Genomic DNA, 17,500 nt, shown 5'->3' with positions numbered 1-17,500 from the left:
TTTTGATGCATATATATATGTTTCTAAGTGTCTGAGGCCTATCATTAAACTTTGATTTTGACATGATAAAGTTCCTGTTTTCCACTGAGCCTTTGACTTTGATTTTGACTGAATAGTGGATAATGATTTTGTCTCTGTATACAACAGGACTTTTGATTTGTAACTAAATTTCTAAGATGACGTAAATCTAGTTCTGTAAACAGCTACTTCACGAAAAGGCGTTTACAGATTAGGGGTAACGTTATAAGATTAGGGTAACGTTATAAGATTAGGGTAACGTTATAAGATTAGGGGTAACGTTATAAGATTAGGGGTAACGTTATAAGATTAGGGGTAACGTTATAAGATTAGGGGTAACGTTATAAGATTAGGGGTAACGTTATAAAGTCCCCCTGGCACTGCCGTTATCCTTGTGTTACCTACGCCAAAAAGGTGTTACTTCGTCGCTGTTATTATACCGTTTGTAACAAGTTTGTAAACGAGTGCATGGGAGCTGTCGATTTCTTTCTAAAGACGTGTAAATTGTAAATGTTTGTAAGAGGGGACTTTACACCTGAAGGGGTGAGTAAAATGGACGTGGATCTCCCGTTGATGGTGTCACATGGGTAAGCCAGGTGTCCCATTCACTATAACATGGGTCCCCAGGTGTCCCCCCCTCACTATCACATGGGTCCCCATGTGTCCCCCCCTCACTATCACATGGGTCCCCCCCTACCATCACAGTGTCCGACGGGTGACGGAAGGATGAAGCGGGGAGGAGGAGGAGGAGGAGGATGAAGATAGGTTCGTGGATGATGATGTATTGGGGGCAGACGATGGGTGACGGGCAAGAGGGTGTTGAATGATGGGAGACGGGTGACGGATGGATGAGCCAAGTGAGGGGGGGGGGAACAACCGTCAGTCACGGACAGAGAAATTGCCTCCTCTTAACAAGCGAGCGAGCCATGAGGACGACGGCCCATGCCCTGCCTGGCCTTGCCCCCCTGGCGGAGCGTTCGACGTGGAGGCCGCGACGCCGCCCGTGCAACAAAGCAAGTGTTGCAGGACCAATCAAACTGTTGCAGGAGTGTGTAATTGTCGGCAGTGAGAGTTGTGACGGAGGCGGGAGGAAAGATTGAGAGAGAGAGAGAGAGAGAGAGAGAGAGAGAGAGAGAGAGAGAGAGAGAGAGAGAGAGAGAGAGAGAGACGTATGTACTTCATTTAACTCCATTTATCTTTTTTTCTGGGGAGGAGGAGGAGGAGGAGGAGGTGAGCAAGCTCCCCTTGTGAGAGGGGGTCTGGTCTGGTCCACCAGGTTGTTCGATGCTGCGGGTCTGCGTCTGCCACATGCACTGCCCAGCTTGGGCGCCTATCCTTGAGGAGCCTGTGCACGCCCCTCTTCGGGGGGGTCTTCTTCTGATGGTCTCTCTTTTACCTGCGCAAGGTAGTGAATGGCAACGACACGTCAGCTCCGGATAGTGAACTACTGTTCTACCTAATGTCTCCTACGTTAGCACCTCACATCTCTTCACTCACTGCATCTTACTTGCACGAACAGCTCAGTCTCCCACGCCAGCGAGGGAGGATGATCCTCTTCCTCTTCCTCCTCCTCCTCCTCCTCCTCCTCCTCCTCCTCATATGCGAGCTAAGCATATCAGGTCTTCCCGGCATTGTCCACATCTCCATTTTGATGTGTCTCTCTCTCTCGCGTCGACGTTCTAATGAACAGGGGACTTTCAGTGGCCGTCCGACCCGACATATAACTCACGTTTTAACTGGATTCCTGCGCCTGGTGGCTGACTTTTATGACATTATCTCGCTCGGAGACACCCTCTCCGGTCCTGGATGATGGTGGTGGTGGTGTCGGCAGCACTGTACTCCGGGCAGGAGCATGGTAAGGTGGGGGGTTTTTTAGAACAAGACTTGCCAAGCCAACGGCGTCGTGAACTGCCTTCTGCTTCTGCGTGCTCGCGGTGAACCATCCCTTAATATCCAACAGATCAATCAGTTCCTTTGTCGTATTCCCGGACAGGCGAAGTCACCCGACATTAGACGCATCTCTCTCTCTCTCTCTCTTTCTCTCTCTCTCTCTCTCTCTCTCTCTCTCTCTCTCTATCTATCTATCTATCTATCTGTCTCTCTCTCATTAGGATCAGGTCCGTGGCTTGATACCTGCCCTATGCCTCCGTACGTACCGGCAGTGCGCTGGATAGATAGACAGATGACAGATCACATCTTTTCGGCATGTTATCGAACTGTGTCTGCAGCGACGACTGCTCGCTCTCCAGTGTTTCGTTCCCTTTGCAAAATGGCGAGTGGGGCCTTTTCCAATGCGCCACCAACAGCATTTTATTATAGTCTGTGTTCTGTTCCTTGTTCCTCGTTTTATGTTGATGTGATGGTTTTCAAGTGACGAATCTTGATCCGAGTCTTTGGTCACTGGTCGAGACGAGCCTGATTCTCAAAGTCAAAATGTCTTGAGATGTTTAATGTTGATGTTGTCATATTGTTGGAGGTAGAACGTCCAGTGGATCCCAGAGACGGCAGACGGGAGCCGGACTCCACTGAATCTGAATTTTCGTGTCTAGTGACTACTTGTGTGGCTGGGAGTTCTCTCATGTTTCCATTCGTAGAGGGTAACGTGTGAGGGGTTAGTGAGGGGGAAGGGGTGTTGTGAGGAATAGGGAAGTGTGGTATGATGGGTGGTGAAGAAGAGGGTAGTGTGGTATGAGGGGCTGTGAAGAAGAGGGTAGTGTGGTATGAGGGGTTGTGAGGAAAAGGGTAGCGTGGTATGAGGGGCTTGTGAGGAATAGGGTGGAGTGTGGTATGAGGGGTTAATGAGAAGGTTAGGTCATGAACAGTGAGACGCAGCTGTACCCTTTAAAGGCCCCTTCTCTGCTTCCCCCTCATGATCGTGTCACGACGCCCCAATGGTCTCATTTAGAGCATTCGCATGATCCCCTCCCTCATCTTGCTTCCCTGGTCGCCATTATGCTCCATTTTATGCCTCCTTAATGACCTTCTCATGAATGCCTCATGGCCATTCATGTTTTCCTTTATGATCCCGTATTAGTAACCCAATAATCCTCTCATAACCGTCAGATTCCCTCATAACCTCATCACCACGGTCCTCTCCTCCCTCCAACACATTCTCGTCATATTCTCCCTCATATATAGACTTTCCTGGTACTCTCATTATCCCCTCATAGTCGTACGCGCCAGTGTACCCTCATATACCCAGTATGATTCTTCTCTCCCCTCATACTCCCTCCTAAATGAGTCCATAGAAATAACCTCCCTTCCTTCTCCTACCTCCTCATTCTCCTCCTCATTCCTCCTCATGGCCTTCGTCTTTGGCCTTCGAATCAGTACATCTACAGTGACTCTTATGTTTTTCTACAGGATCCACTACCCTTCCTCCACCTACCCTGTACACATCTACGATCCACAAGACCATGTACAGGTCTACAGTGAGAGAGCCGTCCCTCTGTACTGGCCCTGTACATACAGGTAATGTCTCTCGTCTGTATAAATAATAAAGGCACCGCGACTGTATCTTTTATTTGGTATATCACGCTGGAAACTCTCATCCAGGAAGTTGTATTTCATGTATGTCCTCATCTCTCTCTCTCTCTCTCTCTCTCTCTCTCTCTCTCTCTCTCTCTCTCTCTCTCTCTGTACAACTGACTTAAAAAAAAAACATTTCAATTACGCAAGTGTGAGAGGAAAGACTGGTGGTGAGGATATTAAGGAGAGTGTCTGTGTGTGTGTATGTGTGTGTGTTGGGTGAGAGAGATTGCAGGAGTGTTGGAGAAAGAGTATGTTGGAGAAAGGGTGTTGGAGAGAACGTGTTGTACGGTATTTTTGGGAGAGAGTGTTGGAGATAGCGTATTGGTGTGTGTGTGTGTGTGTGTTTGTGTGTGTGTGTGTGTGTGTGTTGAAGCGTAGGCGTGTTGGAGAATGCGTGTCGAAGACAGTGAGGTGGGAGAGTATGTTGGAGAGAGGATGTTGGAGAGTGTGTGCTGGAGAGAATATAGTTGACTATGGTGGAGAAAGGATGGTGGAGAGAATGTGGTGAAGACAGTGTGTTGGAGAGAGTGTGTTGTAGAGAATATAGTGTGGGGTGTGGTGGAGAGATCGTGGTGAGGTTAGAGTGTGGTGGAGAGTTGACTGAGCAAGTGCTGGAGAGAAAGAACGCGGAGATTCTGCCGTGGATGGAGTATGGTGGAGAGAGTGTGTGGTGGAGAGAGAACACAGTGGAGACTGTGTTGGAGAGAATGGTGTGGTGGAGAGAGAGAGGGAGACTAAGGACGACGGTGATGGAGACGGCGTTGAGAGGAGGGAACAGAAGGTTCAAGAGAAGTATATAACTTTAATCCCCCCCGCGCGCCCTTCCTTCCCCCCCCCTCCCCCCTTCTAAAAGAGCAGCAGCAGCCCCCCCAACCTCACTTCCCCCTCCTCGCCCCCCCCGCACACACAACCCAAGCCTCCCCCTCCCCTCCCGTCACCCCTCCCTTACCCAACCCCCCCATAAACCCCCCCCACCCCTCGCAAACACCGCTGCCCCATTAGAACGCAACAGACAATGTCCATCACCCAAAAGCCCCCATCTGATTCGACGCTCTTAATGCATTCCCCGGCGACACCACCACCTCCACCTCCTCCCCCTCCCCCTTCCCCTCCCTCCCCCTCCTTCCCTCACAAGCACTCGACGCCCCTGCTCGAGCAATGGTGCGGTGAGGGCGTTCGACACCTCGACCAATCAAGAGATAAGTTTCTACAGTTTAGTGGGTCGGGGGGATGTGAGGGAGCGATGAGGGGGGGGGGGGCCCGGTTTGGATCACACACACACACACGCACACACACACACACACACACACACACACACACACACACACACAGCAGAGCAGCAGCTGATTCAACACAGCTGGTCCACCGCAGGCGATCCACCAAGGGTGAATTCATCAAAGCTGGTCCAACACAGCTGATCCATCACAACTGTTCCAACACAGCTCATCCATCACAGCTGGTACAACGCAGTTAATACAACACAACTCGTCCATCACAGCTGGTTCAACACAGAAGATCCATCACAGCTGTTCTAACACAGCTCATCCATCACAGCTGGTCCAACACAGCTGCTGCAACACAGCTGGCGGCCCACCCTCGAGGCGGGTGGCGTAACCCTGCCTAGCATGCGCCAGACCACACAGGTGAATCTAAATGGCTAGTAATTTAGTATCCTTCGGCTGTTGGCGGAGTTTACGGTGGTTTACAGTTTCGTCGTGGCGTGGGTAAACTCATTAAGGAACTGGGGGGGAAGGGGGCCCAACCACCCACCCACACACCATTCCGAGACCTCGTGACGTCACGGGGTTCACGAGGGGGGGAGGGGGGGGGGGAAACTCGTAAAGGGGGTTGACAGCCTTCGCGTGCCCAGGGTCTGTCAGGTGCTTAGAGTTTGACAGCGTTGCAGTTGGAGTAGGGTTTTAAATAGACACGTTTGGTAGCTTGACAGGTGGAGCAATGTCCAAGTACGGTGGCTTGACAGGTGGTGTCCAGGTATGGTGGCATGACAGGTGGTGTCCAGGAATGGTGGCTTGACAGGTGGTGTCCAGGTATGGTGGCTTGACAGGGGGTGTCCAGGTATGGTGGCATGACAGGGGGTGTCCAGGGATGGTGGCTTGACAGGTGGTGTGCAGGTATGGTGGCTTGACAGGTGGTGTCCAGGAATGGTGGCTTGACAGGTGGTGTCCAGGTATGGTGGCTTGACAGATGAGGTGAATGTCAGACGACATGGGAGAGGGGACAGGGATAGGAGAGAGGGGTGGAGGGGACAGGCAAAAGATATGGGGGAATGGAAATGGGTAAGGGGAGAATGATAGTATAAACGCTTCTATTTCATTCGTCAGTCATTCATATAATCTCATTCATCACTAGAGTAATTCTACAGATGAACGACCCTTAGTAGTCACGATAACGAGAGACAGCAAAATGTATTACGAGATTCTGACTATTTGAGGGGTCTGGGTTATGACAAAGATATGTCAACTCTAACAGTCAGTAACTGCATTAAGATCACACTGCCAGTTACTGTAGGAGGACATGAACAGGTGGTAAGTGTATAAGGGTACGACAGGTGTCAAATGCATCGACAGCTTGCAGATAATAGTTAATAAATGGCTACATATGTACAAAGACTCAGATACGAATCACACACTTCAGGACCTGTAGAAAGTCCCTCTCAAATCGAGGTTCACATTCGTATGTTTACATCTCCATATTCTTTGATACGTCGCTTCAATACACGACAAACTGTAATAGTACAACCCCGTATGTACCCCATGACTGTAATGACGTGTAACCATACATTCCACCCAGTTCTGTAAGACCCTGTCGTTGTCAAATACAGGAACACTACCATCTCAAAAGCTGCCTGATACAGGAATGCCACCTATTCAAAAGTTACGCGATACAAGCACAGCCTTCAGGTACCCTGGGCATCTGAATCAACAGGATGTTTAACAGCCACACCTCGACCAACGTCAACAGATGACAACGGTATAACCTCTCTGTTTCAACAGAATGTAAACGTCAATCACCATCAACGGAAGGGTATGTGACACAACATTATAATATAACCCACAGGAAATTGTACGTCACTTTACAATACCAAACGATCGTACATACTGGGAGCTTTTACAGTACCTGGGATTTGGTATCCGTTCATAGTGAATGGAGTTTCCCCTCCCGAAAGGAGGCAGGTACCACAATGGGGTACCCCTGACAGACGAAACTCCACAAGTATATAAGTGCCCCTTCTTCAGGAGCTGTGGTGGCACGCTAACGCCCTCTTCGTCGCCACCTCCGCTGGAGGGAAGCCTTTTGCTATCGACGGTGCCCCAGGAGGAGTACTTAGTTGCCCGCCTTCACCTTCGGAGTGAGAAGAAGGACTGGTGGTAGTAAGTCGTGCTAGATCGTGGTGGTGGTGTTAGCGGTGGTGGTAACAGTGCTGATGGTGGTAGCCGGGTCGTGGTTGTTGTGGTGATGGTGGTAGCCCGGGTCAAAGTCACTTGTTGATGTGTACTCGTTACTTAATCAGTCCAGGAGTTGACCTCGACAGCCACAGGTTTGGAAATCCACCCAAAATATATACTGTCTCATTCCACTATACGTGCACTGTGTCGTCCCTTCTAACACACGTCACGTACAGAATCCACAGCTTCGCTGAATTTCTTATTCACTTTTTGTGGGGGGCGTCGCGTCGTCTGCCATCGTAGTTTCCACCAGCTCAGCTCTCGATCACTCGTGGAAATCCCTCTATTTCAAGTTCCAGTCGCGTATGCTTGATCTTTCCCATAAAAGTTCCGTCCCTGGCTGAGCGTGCCACACACACACACACACACTGGGGCTGTCAAAGGGGTACGTCAACACGCTTGCCACTTTAACCCCGCCGCGTGAGCCGCCACTGGGAAGGGAGGAGGGGGAAGAAAAAAAAAAGGAGAATCAAATCCGCCACCATAGCGAGGGTGTCATGGCGATAAAACACCAGCCCATGAAGGAGGGAGGAGGAACCCTGTCACAGGAGGACGGTGTCGCCTCCGTCGCCCTTTGGGGGAGAGGAGGGGAGGAGGGGTGAGTGGTGGGTGGGGTGAGTGTGTGTGTGTGTGTGTGTGTGTGTGTGTGTGTGTGTGTTGTTCCTCCTCCTCCTCCACCACCTCTCCACCGCACTTCTCACACCACAGAAATAAACACACCCCCCCACCCTCGCTGATGTATTATATGTGCGGGTCTTTACGGGCACGAGGAGGAGGAGGAGGGACTTGTGGCGGTGGCGGCGGGCTTGTGAGAGCAGCTTTGGGAGAGGAGGTTTGGTGAGAGCAGCAGCAGCAGCAGCTTGGTGAGAGAGAGAGAGCGAGCAGCAGCTTGGTGGGAGGCTCTGGGTCGGTGGCGGGGGTTTGCTGGTCCGGACACGCACGGAGCCGACGGTAGCGAGGGGCTGAGGACCACTGACTGGTGCCCTCAGTGAGTTCGGGGACCCAGGCAGCCCAGCAACCTCTGCCTCTGCGCAGGCTATCTTGTGTCAACGAGTCTATTTTCGTTACATGGGGGGCCATAGTTTCCCCAGGCCTGAGGGGATCTATGTGGATTAACAGTACTACAAGTGCCGCCGATGGGGGGGAGGGGGAGCCGGGGGAGGGGAGGGAGGGGGAGATGGGGAGGAAGAGGAGGAGGGGAGGAGCAGTCGAGAGAGGCGGGGAGGTTGGGCTAGGGAGGAGGAGGAGGAGGAGGAGGAGGAGAAGGAGGAGGAGGAGCCTCCCCCTTTCCTGTCATGCGTCCACCAGTCCCCCCCCAAAACACTCCACCACTAACACCATCCACTACCGGGCTAATCGATACTCCACTTGGTGGAGTCACAGCTGGCAATCGTCTTCGCCTGTGCGTGTGTGTGTGTCTGTGTGTTTTTGAAGTCTGAGTATTACAGTGGGTGGGCGGAGAGGGATGGAAGGGTGGGGTGGCGAGGAGAGTTGAGTGGGGGGGATTGGGGGGAGGGAGGTGGGGGGGGGACGGCGTCAGGTGGGTCAGTGGTGTCTGGCTGTCGACACAAGGAGATGCTCCTCCTGTGACCAGGCGAGCGTGGCGTGCCAGGCCTCTGAGTCAATACACTAACATGGGCTCAAGTCAACTCGCATTTAGCTTTGTTGTGGACTCTGGCAAGGGGGTTCTTTTCCCCCCGCCCCGCCCCGAGGGGCCGCCCCCTCTGACACCGAGAGGGGCCCCCGGTCCCGACTAATCAGCCCTCTCGACACGGTGGGGTTCAAAAAGACTAGCTCTCAGGTGGCGTCCCTTGTCAAAGCCCTTCGTGGTGGAGTGTCATCGCGTCCTCGAAAAGGTTCTCTGGGAGGTCCGTGACAGTCTCCGGAGGTCCGTGAGGGACGAGTTACCCTCGGCCAGACAGACAACGGGGCGACGAGGCTGTCTCAAGGGGGGCGGCCCGCCCGCCCGCCCGCCCGCGACGGGCGGGCGGGTGGTTAAGATGGCAACAAACCACTCGGAATGTCTGCAGCTGCTCACGACGTTTACAGCTGACCGGAACGTCTACGGCACGAGCAGCCGCGCGCGCGCTCTTTCCGACCTGCCAGCTGCAGGAGGGGAGGTGATCTATTTCGGCCCCCAAACACGACCCGACGACGCCATCGGATTACACCGCTGACGGAGGCGGCGACGACCGCGACGGCGACCCCAGAAAGCAGTCGTGTAGACGAGGAGGAGGAGGAGGAGGAGGAGGAGGAGGAGGAGGAGGAGGAGAATTAGGAGCAGGAGGAAGAGGAGGAGGAGGAGGAGGGAAGGCTCCGACGATTGGATAAGGAGACGAGAACGAGGTGAGGGAAAGACAGAGATAGAGAGAGGGGGAAAGGAGGAGTAGTACAGATGGTCCTGGGCATGAGCCAGCTGTCTCCACCATCTGTTCCACAATGCCCCTCCCCCCTCCCTCACCTGTCCCCTCCCCACCCCACCACCACCTCGCACAACCTCGACATTCCTCCACCATCTGCCTCAAGCTGGCACCATCTGCTTACCTGCCTGCCCGGCTGCCTGCAACCATCTATCTCCCCTGCTGACGCCACCTGCTCTCTCTCCCTCCCTTCCCCTCCCGACTGTCGTCCAAGGAGGAGGCTGGTGCTCCGGCTCCGACGACGGGGTGCCTAGCATCAAGCTGCTCTCCCCACCCCCCCTGAAGACTGCTAAGGCATAGACACACACACACACACACACACACACACACACACACACACACACACACACCACAAGACATCACCATCCCCCCTTTCTCGAGACTGGGAAACAACCCACCCCACCTCCTCACTCCACCTCCTCACCCCACCTCCTCACCCCACCTCCTCACCCCACCTCCACAGACATCAGCGTTACCCTCCACCCCTGACTTGCCTCAGGGGGAGTTAAGGGGGGAGGAAACGAACCACAGACAGACTGACAAACACCCTACCCCCCCCTCCCCCATCCACCCATCCTCATCTTAGAGTAGGCTGAACATTGAACTTCCCGGACGAAGAGAGGCTTTCGAACTTAGGCACATCCCGGAGCTCTGGAACCCTGCATGTTGGTGGGGTCAGTTCTGTGGCACAGAGGATGCGGGAGGAGGGGAGGGAGAGACGACTTGCTCCTCTTGTGATGGTGGCCTTAGAGCCACTAACTCTATATACATATAGGGCCAGACTCTCAACATAACTTCTATCCCAAAACCCACATGGCTCCATAGACCACAAAACACACGACCGGATGACAGAGAGATAGATGAAAAAAAAATTGCTTAAAGAAAAAAATAAAATGGGGGTGGGGGGGAATAGATAAAGAATGGCAGGGGGAGGAAACACGTTTAAAAAAAAAAAAAACGTCTATAAAATGTTTGAATCAGATGAAGAAGATAAGGAACGAACAAGAGATATGGCAGCCACCGGATATGAAACCCCAAGATTTTTTTTTTTCTATCAATACCTTTGCCATTATTTTTTTTTCTCCTATCCTGTACAGGATTTCCTCTCTTGTCTCACAAACCCACCTCTCTCTTCTCTTCTCTTCTCTTATCTCTTCTCTCTCTCTCTCTCTCTCTCTCTCTCTCTCTCTCTCTCTCTCTCTCTCTCTCTCTCTCCAAATACTTCTAAGGAGATATTAGTGAGGACCGAGTGATATCAAAAGGGGGGGGGGGGGGCAGCTGAGAGGGGTGCGAGGGGAGGAGGTGTGTTTCGAAAACTTCTCCCCTCGTCAATGGCAACCAAACTTTTTTTTTTTTTTTCCAAAAGGAGATGAGACGGTGTTTGTATCTACGTGTTCCCCCCCCCCCTCACCTTCCCCTCCCTCTCCCCTCCCCCCTCCCCCCAACCCTTTTCTCCCCCTCCCTCTCCCCCTCCCCCCTCCCCCCAACCCTTTTATCCAGCCCCTACCCTCCCCCTGCCCTCCCTCCCTCCCTCGGGGCAAGACTAATATGTGACGATTACCTGCACAGACACTAATTAGTTTGTCTGTCCTGAAAGTTTCTAGCCAGACAAACAGGCTATTGACAAGCGCCGAGAGAGAGAGAGAGAGAGAGAGAGAGAGAGAGAGAGAGAGAGAGAGAGAGAGAGAGAGAGAGAGAGAGATGAAACCTAAGAAGTGAAAGGAGACTCTGGGAGGAGAAATGGCCCCGTTAATTGGCTTTCCCTTTTCTTGTAATACCCTTTCACGATTTCTTATGCTTGTGTGTGTGTGTGTGTGTGTGTGTGTGTGTGTGTGTGTGTGTGTGTGTGTGTGAGAGAGAGAGAGAGAGAGAGAGAGAGAGAGAGAGAGAGAGAGAGAGAGAGAGAGAGAGAGAGAGAGAGAGAGAGAGAGAGAGAGAGATGGGTGGTTTCGAGGGACATCTACATCTGGGACCTTTCCTTACCTTACGATGGTTTTGGAGGTCTTCTTACCCCACCACAGCTGGGTTTGGGACCTTGCCTTTACCTTACCTTACTTACGGTGGCTTCAGCTGGTATGGTGCCCTTATTAACGTAAAGGACCATTGTCCTTAATGCCTTTCCTGTAAGACTAGGACCATTGTCCTTAATCTAAGCCTTTCCTGTGAGACTACCTCAATAATCACCCTCAAATTCGACAGCTAGGGGAAGGTCACAGAAGGAAAACAACGAGAGCTGCTGCGGAAAGCCACAGCATTACCGCTAGATCTGTAATACACCGCTAGATCTATCGTACAACGCTAGATCTACAATACAACGCTGGGTCTATGATACACCGCTAGATCTATCATACAACGCTAGATCTATAATATCCAGCTAGATCTGTAATACACCGCTAGATCTATCATACAACGCTAGATCTATCATACAACGCTAGATCTATCATACAGCGCTAGATCTATCATACACCGCTAGATCTATCATACAACGCTAGATCTATCATACAACGCTAGATCTATCATAAACCGCTAGATCTATCATACAACGCTAGATCTAGCTCTACCATCACGATAGGTCACCCACTCTAGCTAGAGGCGCTGGTGAGAGAAGAATATAAATAACTATCAGGTCCTCAGGAGGAGGAGCAGGAGGAGGAGGAGGAGGAGGAGGAGGGGGAGGAGGAGGAGGAGGAGGGGGAGGAGGAGGAGGAGGGGGAGGAGAGGGAGGAGGAGTGGGGGTGGGGCTTAATTGCCGGACGATTTACTCCCAATCGGCTCATCCTTGGCGTGGGGGGGGGGTGGTTGAGGGGGGGAGTGGAATGACAGGGGAGACAGACTCACGGTGGCCGAAGATCATTGGCTCATCCCCAGCAAAGTTTACGCTGATTGGATGATTAACTCTTAAGGAGAGGGAGCGGGAGGAGGAAGGGCGGGGTGTGTTTGGGGGTGTCGGGGGTAACTCCTGCTTGTGTGTGTGTGTGTGTGTGTGTGTGTGTGGGGTGTGTGTGTGTTTAGGTGTTTAATCTTGTAAATCAATTGACTTTTATCTCCCTTCAAGAAGAGAAACATTACCTTGGTTTCTTTTTCATCCTTTTCACCACTCAACAATCTAACCTTGTTTGCTGATGATACGTTTGCCTTGATCATTACGAGGGTCAGGTCAAACGCATTCTCACTAAACCAGGGGCTTCTGACCTGACCTCCCCACAGGGCTTAGGTCAGAAGTCAGTGGTGTTGTGTGGTGAAGAACGCGTAGTGAAGATGGCTTAGTCGAGTGTATAGTAAAGATGGCCTTAGACCCAACCGTTGGCGCTGGGAGTGTAGTGAAGATGTGTAGTGAAGATGTGTCGTGAAGATGCGTGTGTCGAGGGCGTAGTGAAGATGAGGTTAATGGTGCAAGGCAAATGGCAGTGCTGAGTGGGGACACACTACATTCGCTCGCGTATAATGACGCTCCTAATTGAGTCTGTTTCTCCAAGTAAGACTTTGTGGAGGGAAAGGAAAAAAAGGTTAATAACTTCGATATTACTTGAGCTGAACTTAGCAATGACATAAACAGAGTCACCTCCAATCTGATCGTCTTTTATCTCCGTTATCTAAAGACGATCCTATTAGAGTGGGATGTGAAACTATCTATCCCGGACGGGAAAAGGTACGAAATCACCTTTCCCATGACCCACAAACGATCTAAACCTAAAGAATAAAGACGCAGTTGCGCTCTTGTCATCCAGGGGTGTAATACTTGTTTGTAGGTGGAATAAATTGAATTCTCTCCTCCTTCAGCTAACTTACCCCGGCTGAGCCAACACAGGGCGTTGGAGAGAATACAAAATGGCCGCCACTTAAACCTTGGCGGGAAGATCCACTCGCGTCGACCACCTGAGGAACCCGGCGCTAAGGGCTCTTCATTTGTCTCTGAAGTGGCGGGAACCCTGAGGAAATGCTCCTTCACCTGTTTATCATGGGAAGCCAACTCTTTACATACGCCCCTCGTGCATGCGTGCTTGCTTGCGTGTGTGTGTGTGTGTGTGTGTGTGTGTGTGTGTGTTTTGCTTACTCTAAGCCCTTGTGAGGACTTCACTCCGGAGGAGCTGCCGGGGTGAGCGATCGTCTTCTGTCTCGCTGGCGTCGTCCACCAGCGATATTCATTTGTTTCACAAGCCAATAAACTCCTTGCGACGCTGGCTGTATCCCTTCCCCTCGGGCGGGAAGCGCGCGGAAAAGGACACAATTTTTTGGCGGGATGCCTCAGTGTCTCCATTCTCCTTTCGACAGAGTTAATATCGTAGAGATGATTAAGATATATCTTTTAGGACAGACGACGAAGCCACTATGAAGGCTTTCTTTAAGGGGAGCTGACCCACTTTAAGACGTTTACCTTTACGAATTCATCGGGTTTTAAAAGTCCTACTTTACGTAGAATTATATTCTTTCTTTTAAACCGAGAAAACAATCACTGTGTAGTTTTTATTTTCTCTTAAGATGCCTTCCAAGAATGAATCGTCTGTCATTTGTCTGGGGAAGGAACGTGTCTTGTTTCATATTGCTGTCCTCTCTCTCTCTCTCTCTCTCTCTCTCTCTCTCTCTCTCTCTCTCTCTGTAAACATGACTCTACATACCTTCATTTTTTCCCATAATTACGTAAAGACTAACCATCGCATGTCTTTTATGAAGTACATCTTGAGGTGAAAAAAAAAAGAAGGCCACTTAACACGTCTTTCTGTGAGGTTGGGGTCCAGTTCGAGAGACCCTACTGAATCACACATTTACCGACACTGTAAACAAGCGTGACCTTGACTGCCAGGCAGACATCGTTTGCAAATTGGCTGTTACGATAACCTCTTCTTCCCTCCCTCCCTTCCTCCTCTTCTCCTCCAGCTAAGCTGTCGGATTCTGTCCCTTGCTCCCGTCTCTCTGTCTTCCTACAACCTTTCTGTCTATGAGAGGCGGGTCGAGGTGCACCAGAGAGAGAGAGGCAGCTGAAACTGACCTCCCCTGCTGGTGTATTTTACGCATTTTACGCCAGCAGCTGAAACTAATCCCCACTGTTGTTGAAGTCTTGACGCGTTTTTACGCCATTCATTCATAAACTCATAAACCAGCTTTATCAACCGCACGAACGTCGCGATTGAGGTTCCGATATCATTACACCTTGATCCCTTCGTCTCCAGAATACGAAAGATGTCACAAATGCATCATCCACACACACACACACCCTCGGGGAGTCGAACCCTGGGCGTTTATGTTTCTTTACGTCGAGCTGGGCAAAACCTTCTCCCTCCTCCCCAACCACCCACCCACGTTTAAGGGTCTTATTTGGAGTTGTGGGCGGTAAACCCCGTTATGTACGATCCTCCTCCGTCTTAGTCACCTGCAAGCCCGGACGAATGATGCTCATTTGTTTTGGCCCAGGTGAACGCTGCCTCATTTATCATGGCGCCTGAAAACCAGCCCTCCCTCCCCCCTCCTACCACCCCTGCCACCAACACTCTCCTAACACCCCTGCCACCAACACTCTCCAAACACCCCTGCCACCAACACCCTCCTACCACCCCTGCCACCAACACCCTCCTAACACCCCTGCCACCAACACTCTCCAAACACCCCTGCCACCAACACCCTCCTACCACCCCTGCCACCAACACCCTCCTACCACCCCTGCCACCAACACTCTCCTAACACCCCTGCCACCAACACTCTCTCAACACCTCTACCACCAACACTCTCCTAACACCCCTGCTACCAACACTCTCTCAACACCTCTACCACCAACACTCTCCTAACACCCCTGCTACCAACACTCTCTCCCAACACCCCTGTCACCAACACTCTCTCAACACCTCTACCACCAACACTCTCCAAACACCCCTACCACCAACACTCTCCTAACACCCCTGCTACCAACACTCTCTCAACACCCCTGCCACCAACACTCTCCTAACACCCCTGCTACCAACACTCTCTCAACACCCCTACCACCAACACTCTCCTAACACCCCTGCTACCAACACTCTCTCAACACCCCTGCCACCAACACTCTCCTAACACCCCTGCCACCAACACTCTCCTAACACCCCTGCCACCAACACTCTCCTAACACCCCTGCTACCAACACTCTCTCAACACCCCTACCACCAACACTCTCCTAACACCCCTGCTACCAACACTCTCTCAACACCCCTACCACCAACACTCTCCTAACACCCCTGCTACCAACACTCTCTCAACACCCCTGCCACCAACACTCTCTCAACACCCCTGCCACCAACAACCCTCCTAACACCCCTGCCACCAACACTCTCCCAACACCCCTGCCACCATGGGAGAGGAGGAGGGCGGAGGAGGAGGAGGAGATGGGGAGGTTGAGGGAAGTGATTCTCTGGGGTAGAATGCCTTGTGGGGTAAGCCTCCTGGGGTAAGTACTTTGGGGTAAAGCGTTGCTGGGGTAAGTACTTCCTCCCTCAGGCACCATTCACCCATGAAGGGTGAGTGGTGCATGGGAGAGGAAGGGTGGAAGTGTCTTGAAGTGGGGTTAAGGGGAAAAGGATGGTAAAGAGGGAAGGAATGGGAGATTGTAAATGCTTCAGGGAAGTAGAAGTACTTCGTGAGGTTGTAAGTGCTTCAGGGAAGTAGAAGTACTTCGTGAGGTTGTAAGTGCTTCAGGGAAGTAGAAGTACTGTCCGGGGATAGGTGTGCGGGAAGCGCATGTGCTGGGGGACGGTCATGGTCACATACACAATCTTCTACCCCTTCAGCTTTGGCAGAGATACTGTAAAACGATTTTATTTAACCCCTCTCTCCATTCCTCTCTTCTTCTCCATCCACTCTCTCTCTCATCATCTCTCTCCTCCTCATCCTCTCGTCTAGCGGGTACACGCCCTTGGGACTGGCCCTCCCTTGGCAGGGCCCCACGGACTCAGAGACGTGTGGCGTGGCGGTGGCGGGCGTCCTTGTTCCTCACACACACACACAACACACACACGTCGTAACAAGAGAACACGGGTTCGAGTACTCACACAGCGGGTGTGTACTTCGAACCCGTGGACCTCAGATTGGATAAGGTAATTCGGTGAAGCGGAGGTACGAAGACATGTGGGAGAAACCATGTAATTAATGACGGATGTAATTGATGAAGGATGTAATTAATGAAGGATGTAATTAATGAGGATGTAATTGATGAAGGATGTAATTAATGAGGATGTAATTAATGAGGATGTAATTGATGAAGGATGTAATTAATGAGGATGTAATTGATGAAGGATGTAATTAATGAGGATGTAATTGATGAAGGATGTAATTAATGACGGATGTAATTGATGAAGGAAAGATGTAAAGTTATTGAGTGAGATGTCATAACAATTATAATAATGATAATGGATGATAATAATAATAATGAAAACAATGATATCAATGATATAATAGAATCATCAATCATCTTTATCATTATCATTCGAAGAACCTGAATTTTCTCATTAGCGTTAACTGCCACATCTTCCACCTTCTCAAGTTGCCCATACATTTCAACGCTGAAATTAAAACGCTCCTTGACTACTTGCTCAAATATCATCATCATCTAATTTCCACCAGAGGTTTCTTCTGTCTCCCTTCGCAAAGCACGACACGTCCTGCATTTTCTTTCACTCCTTCGTCTTCTTTCTTTAGGTCCATTGCGTATTTACGCTCGTGTCCTCTGCGGAACACTAACTCTCTCTCTTCCTAGCGACGTCTGAGGTCTTTCCCACAGGGAGTATCTGGGTGTGGGGGGAGAGGAGGGCAATACTGTTTCCTGTAGCATCCCTGAAACATGCTCCATTTGCGACCAGTTCGACTCTCCTGTTTAGCTAATAGGCTTATAATCCATTTTCCTCTTTTAACCTTTAGCATTATTCCTTTTCATGGATGGGGTCTTTGTTATTGTGTCCTGTAAAATTTTAAGGGTTTACTTCCTCCATTGCTTAGCCACGTCCAGCCCCAGCCCCCAAACTCCCACCACCCCCAAAAAAGAAAAATATATATATATACAGCTTCCAATCTCCTTTCCTTTCAATGGAGTTTTTGTAGATGTTA

The 17,500-nt window shown here is 51.0% G+C and overlaps 1 protein-coding gene across 9 annotated transcripts in view; it reads right to left on the bottom strand.

Moving 5' to 3' along the window:
- Positions 1 to 17,500, bottom strand: part of LOC139746895 (uncharacterized) — a 589,528-nt gene that overhangs the window by 348,624 nt on the left and 223,404 nt on the right. Inside the window, exon 1 of one of the 9 annotated variants that reach the window (XM_071658568.1) lies at positions 6,688 to 7,930. The exons of the other annotated variants lie outside the window; for them this stretch is intronic. Within the exon in view, the coding sequence (XP_071514669.1) occupies positions 6,688 to 6,709 (22 nt within the window). The 5' untranslated portion in view covers positions 6,710 to 7,930. Of the gene's footprint in view, positions 1 to 6,687; positions 7,931 to 17,500 lie in introns of those variants that run through there. 9 annotated transcript variants of the gene reach the window in all.

The sequence above is a fragment of the Panulirus ornatus genome, chromosome 66, assembly GCF_036320965.1.
Source record: "Panulirus ornatus isolate Po-2019 chromosome 66, ASM3632096v1, whole genome shotgun sequence".
Classification (NCBI taxonomy): Eukaryota; Metazoa; Arthropoda; class Malacostraca; order Decapoda; family Palinuridae; genus Panulirus; species Panulirus ornatus.
This window is presented reverse-complemented; position numbering and strand designations above follow the sequence as displayed.